Below are 5,915 nucleotides of genomic sequence, written 5' to 3' on the forward strand. Positions count from 1 at the left end.
CAATTTTTTTTTTATAAAATCTACTTCTAAAGGGTAAAGCTTAGTTATATATACGAATTACCTTCAATCCATGAACATAAAAGGGTCAAATTAGTTCTGCTTAATTGGCGGAAGTAAAGTTAAACCATGTTTTAACTTTAGAAATTAACTTCATGCGGGAAGTTGTCAACTTTTATGGAAAGATGTGACCAAAGGTAAGTATTTACCATAATATATAAGATACCTTGCGGTTCTTATAAGCCGGCCGCTAATACCAACAACAAAAATTAAGGTTCAACTTGTGCTCAAAATTATGGAGCAAACAGTTGATAGAGAGGACAGAATATCAGAGTTGCCTGTACACATAGTTTATGACATCTTGCGTCGGATTCGTAAATACGGGCTAAAAGAAGAAGTTCGAACTTGCGTCTTGTCTAAAACATGGAGTTCAATTTGGAGATCGCGACCGGACGTGATAATTAATCAATCCAGCCACAACAGTTTCATGAAATCCACGGAGAAATTTATCAAATTTGCTGACGATTCCTTGCGCCCCTATGTCGAGCAAAACTTAAGAGTCGAAACACTCCGCCTCCTAAGCCTTCGTGATCAGGAATTGGCTTCTCATATTGATCGGTGGTTGAACTTGGTGATTAAACTTAATGTCAGATCTCTAGAAATTTACGCGATGTATAATTTGAAATATAGCGTGCCTGATGCTATTTATGCAGCTAAGACGCTGACTGAGTTATCGCTACGCGGGTGCAACTTTGAAATAGATAATAGCACCAACAAATTGCAAAGATTAATCACTACTTGTCCGTTAATCAGGGATCTAAAAATAAGTCGTTGTTGGGGGATCCAGAATTTGCTTGTTTTCGGTCTAGTAAATCTGGAGAAATTGGAGCTACGTTCGTGTGAAGGACTCGAAAAGGTGGAAATCCAGGCTCCAAATCTGCGAGAATTTGTATATGTTGGTGTGCCTTTGCACAAGTGCCCGAAGGTACGTGAGCCAAAATTGCTGCCTTGCACAATTGATATTTTAGATGGTTATAAGACTTTAGAATATCTCTACTTGGAAGCTACTACCATGACAGATAAACAATTTGAATATCGGTTATCTAAGTTTACAGCCCTTGAAGTTTTAGATCTCAGGGAATGCTATATAATGAAAAATATAAAAGTTATGAGTGAAAAACTTAAGAAATTCACCTTGTGGAATTGGAGGAATTTGGAGCAAGTCAACGTGCTGGCTCCAAATCTGGTGGCGTTCGATTTTGAAAGTGGCAAAACATGTATGCCCTTCTCAACTATGGATCCTTCTAACCTCGAACGAGCCAAAATCAATTTTTATTTGCGGTCATCTGATGATTCTTACCACTTTGGAGATGTGGACACAAGTTGGTACAATAATCTTCAAGGCTTTGTTCAAAAGTTCAACTATTCTAACGGCTTGATATTAGTAATTCGTTGCAGGAAGGTAATTTTTTTTTTTTAAGTTTTCTCTTTCACCAGTGTAATTACATCAGCTGCATAGGAATCATATCTCATCATAATTCATATTTCTGTGTAAATGCTTTTCCCTTCAATTTGCTTCACTGTGAATTGGACTTCAATTGGTTTGGACTTTTTACAATATATGCAGGATCAGAGTATTCTTATTTATGAAGATCCAAGAGAAATTATTGTTCCACCAACTCGAGAACTAGAGATATGCATTAAAAATCCTTCGATGTATCCTGAAAAATTCACACATGATTTGATGCTTGGGCGACCCAACATAATATCCATTGTGCCATGTAGAGAGAGCAAACTAGTCCAGGTATAAATATACATTATGTCGCGTGTTTCTTTTTATACGACTCGATATTCTCATATTTGTTGTCCCTAATGCGCACATATAAACATGTACTAACCAAAATCGTTATATTGCATAACTGTCGTCTCGTAGTCATGTTTGAACCTAACGATTTTTGAACTACCTTTCCCACTAAATTATAAGAGCTTCCCTTATATCAAGGGGTTTCGATAGTATATAAATTTATGTTTTTATTTTCTTAATTTGCTCATTATAATTTTCTTCATTCAATTGAAGCCCTTCATTACATTTTATATGCTCCCTTCAGATAATTTCTAATATATATATGAATGAAAGTTTCATGCGTTTGGAATAACAGGTGTTCCAGGAAACAATAACAAGATACAAAGCGGAGCAAAATAGAAGACTAGATGAAGTCATTAATCACAAAGGCGCAACTGAAAATGGCGAAACATCCCGTTTGTACTCTTGGCTGAAATCCACGCCCCTAATTGAGCGGATTACCACTTTTACGTTTAAGTGGAAGGAACCTCCTTTTTCTTAGACCTCTACTCTATCTTTTACAAAAAATAATAACATGTGTTTTCAGCACGGAGGCAGTTCAATTGTATGTTTGAAGGTGTTTGGTTTTTTTTACTTTTAGAGCATGTTTAGAAAGCTACACAGGACTTGTGTGTACTCGGGTATAAATACACAATTTAACATGTTTGTGTCTGAATAAGTAATTGAAATGGGTATGATTGAAAGAGTATCTAATTCTCAAGGGGAATTGGAGAGGAATTAGTGGTAACTACACTGTACATATTTTTATTTTACCATATTTTGTATTTCACAACGCAATTTGTTACATTGCCCACAAGAAGCATCAGAAAGAGGCATGTGGAGCCCTGTTCTAAGAAGCTTGCATAAAGAAATTTGAGATAAAAGTTAAAAAAAAAGGAGGCAAAACCTTAGATTCTAAAACAGTTCAAGCTCATGGAAGGAATATTGGTACATCATATACCTATGAAACTTATAAGAAATTCTTTTAGGATAAAAGTAAATAAGGGTACAACGATAGATCCTAAAAAGGTTCAATCACAAGAGGAAAATATTGATTGTCAGTTTCACAAGTTCAATCAATTTCATAGATTCTTAGGGCAATGACAGTAGAAGCAGAAAGAAATTTACGACGCTTGTACTCTGCCATATTTTTTCTTGAGATACTTTTAGTTCATATTTGAGTAATCATATTGCGTTGAAATTACGCCACATATTGTGCTTACAATGACGTTGTTTTTAGAAAAGAATTGTACTATCTATTTTTCATTTCACTTTAAAAAAACGATATTCAATAGAACAAGATTTTACGCAGCCTATTATTTCCTTAAGCCTTTAACCACAACTTCATTTCACCATACAATTTGCAAAGCTATATAACATCCCTTCTTTCTCGACTTAGCATATATTCTGACAGAATTGAACAAGACTGGAAATACAGAAAATTGAATAAACTTCTGGCTGGAATATTATTTACTTATAAATATCTAGTTTTCTATTCACTGTAAGTGAAGCAATTTGTATTAATTACATAGTCTTTAAGAAATCAAACACTCAAATGGAGATTGTAGTACTCAATATATTGCCCTATTCTTTCGACATAACAAACTCCTTTAATTCTCTATTATATGTCACATGCCGTAACACCTTCTGGAAGAAGTTAAAGGAACATAATTATTGGAAGTTAGATGATTAGAAGCTAGATTTGGAGTTAGTTATAATTGGGACCCAAATGCAATTACTAGGAGTTAGGGGGGTCTTTTATTATTTAGCTTTCACAATTAGTTGTATATAACTAATTCAGTTAGTACAGTAAAAGCATTTGGAAAATTTCCCAAATTCCCTCTTCTTCTTCTTCCTCACGTGTGCAGAGCTCTCTAATGACGATTTCTAACATGGTGTCAAAGCCATAGAGATTGATCCGTGAGATTGTGGAATTTCTCCAACTATTCGACAACTTGATCCTATTCATCTTCTCATTTTCGTTTCTGAATCAATTTCTAGTCTTTGATATTCTGCATGAGCATCAATGGCAGCAGAAACATCAGTGAAAATCGACCACACTCATCCACTCTTTCTCCAACCTTCAGATACGACTGGATTAGTTCTAATTCCGATTCAGCTCACAGGATCGGAGAACTATGGATTGTGGAGTAGATCGATGCGCCTTGCTCTCAAGGCCAAGCGGAAGTTAGGGCTTGTAACAGGAGCATGTGCGAAAGAGTCATTCGAGAAAAATCTCCATGAGGAATGGGAGACTTGCAATGCGATAGTGCACAGCTGGATTATGAACTCCGTTTCGAAAGATCTGCTTAGTGGTATCATCTATGCATCAGATGCACATGCAGTTTGGGAAGATCTACAGGAACGATTTGATAAAGTAAATCGAGTACGAATTTTTCAATTACACAGATCAATTTCGAGGCTATCTCAAGGAGCAGATTCTGTGGCTGTATATTTCACCAAATTGAAGGAGTTGTGGGCTGAGTATGATGTTTTGGTGCCATATCCGGACTGTGGTTGTCCAAAATCTAAAGAACACGTGACTCTTTTTTGGCCTCAACCCATTTGGTAAAATAATCAATGGCTACTGTCACACCTCCTTTTTCCGCACCCGAGGGGGTGCAAGGGAGTTTTTCCAATTAAAGGACAATCGAAACGGGATTGGTTTATTTATTTCAGAGTCGCCACTTGGGAGATTTAGGGTGTCCCAAGTCACCAATTTTAATCCCGAATCGAGGAAAATAATGACTCCATATTACAGTCTGCGCACCAGAAATCCGGATAAGGAATTCTGTTAAACCGGGAGAAGGTGTTAGGCATTCCCGAGTTCCGTGGTTCTAGCACGGTCGCTCAACTGTCATATTCGGCTTATTTATCTGATTTTTAAATACAATTATGAACCAATGTGCCAATTTTAACTTTTAACCGCTTTATTATTATTGTTTTTACAAGAATGTGAACATCACTTAAAACACGTCTTTGGACTGCGTCACATGAAATGCACCCACAATCCGGAAGATATTTTTATTTGACGTTTTGGGATTTGGATTCGGGTCGCATGAAATGCACACCCATGCTTAAGAAAGTAAAATATTAAACACGCGCCTAAAGAGACTATCGCGTTATTATTTTGGGAAGACCGTAAAATTCGCTAAACGGTCCTTCCGAATTCTAATTAAACCATACATTTTATGAGGGCCCCGCAATCTATACGTTTTATTTGGCGAGGCTCGTCTCATTATTATTTTAAAAGGATATCCTATAGCAACTACGTTTCTTGTCGCGTTTGTCTCTACTAATTGAAAACAGAGATAGTCCTAGTTAATTACATGCTTGCAGTTTTTTTTATAGCGGGATTCAAAATGTTTTTACATAATGAGAAAACGTGGCTACGCACACGGACAGCTGATCGAACATTATGGGCCCAAATCCAGCTCATGCGGGATGGGCCAGACCTGGCCACTGTTTATCCGATGCGGGCCTGCTTGGTCTGTTTCGACCTGGGCCTGACCCCCGTGAGGTTGAGGCCGTGAACTTGTTCTTTGTTCTAAAGGCGTAGTTTATCAGTTATAACGGGACAGTTCATTAAAGGGAAAAGAAGTTAACTAATGGTGGATAGTTTTCATGCATTACTGGACATGCTAATCACAAACACAGCTAATTTCTGAGCTACAGCCTACTACATTATCAAATTTTTATCCAACATCCTACACACACAATTGGATGTCAAGTTACCATACATTGACAGTTACTATGTGTGAAAGCTAACTCCAGTATCCGAGCAAAATGTAAACTATTATACATCACATAACATTCTATGTACAGGCTATGCATAAAATAAACGATCTTCAACTCTTCTCTTTGTATTCATACTCAACTTCAAGTTACATTGACAGTATTAGTCGTGTACCTGGATGTTTGAACAATAAGCAGGAGAAGAAGAAAGGTGTCAGCAACAGGCAACTAACAACAACAACAACTTAGCCACAACACAGCAACAACAATGCAGCCCACAGATGATCGAACATCAACCAGTCAAATCCTAGAAACAGAGTAGAAAAACAATAACAGGAAG

At 36.9% G+C, this 5,915-nt stretch overlaps 1 protein-coding gene across 1 annotated transcript; it reads left to right on the plus strand.

The window, feature by feature from the left end:
* Window positions 1-267: 267 nt before the first annotated feature.
* On the plus strand, window positions 268-2,509 carry LOC107832372 (FBD-associated F-box protein At5g60610-like). Its single transcript, XM_016660212.2, has 3 exons — window positions 268-1,459; window positions 1,625-1,801; window positions 2,157-2,509. The coding sequence occupies exons 1-3, from the start codon at window positions 293-295 to the stop codon at window positions 2,340-2,342; spliced, it is 1,530 nt and encodes a 509-aa protein (XP_016515698.1). The 5' UTR covers window positions 268-292; the 3' UTR covers window positions 2,343-2,509.
* The last annotated feature ends 3,406 nt before the right edge of the window (window positions 2,510-5,915 follow it).

Source organism: Nicotiana tabacum, chromosome 6, assembly GCF_000715075.1.
Source record: "Nicotiana tabacum cultivar K326 chromosome 6, ASM71507v2, whole genome shotgun sequence".
Lineage (NCBI taxonomy): Eukaryota > Viridiplantae > Streptophyta > Magnoliopsida > Solanales > Solanaceae > Nicotiana > Nicotiana tabacum.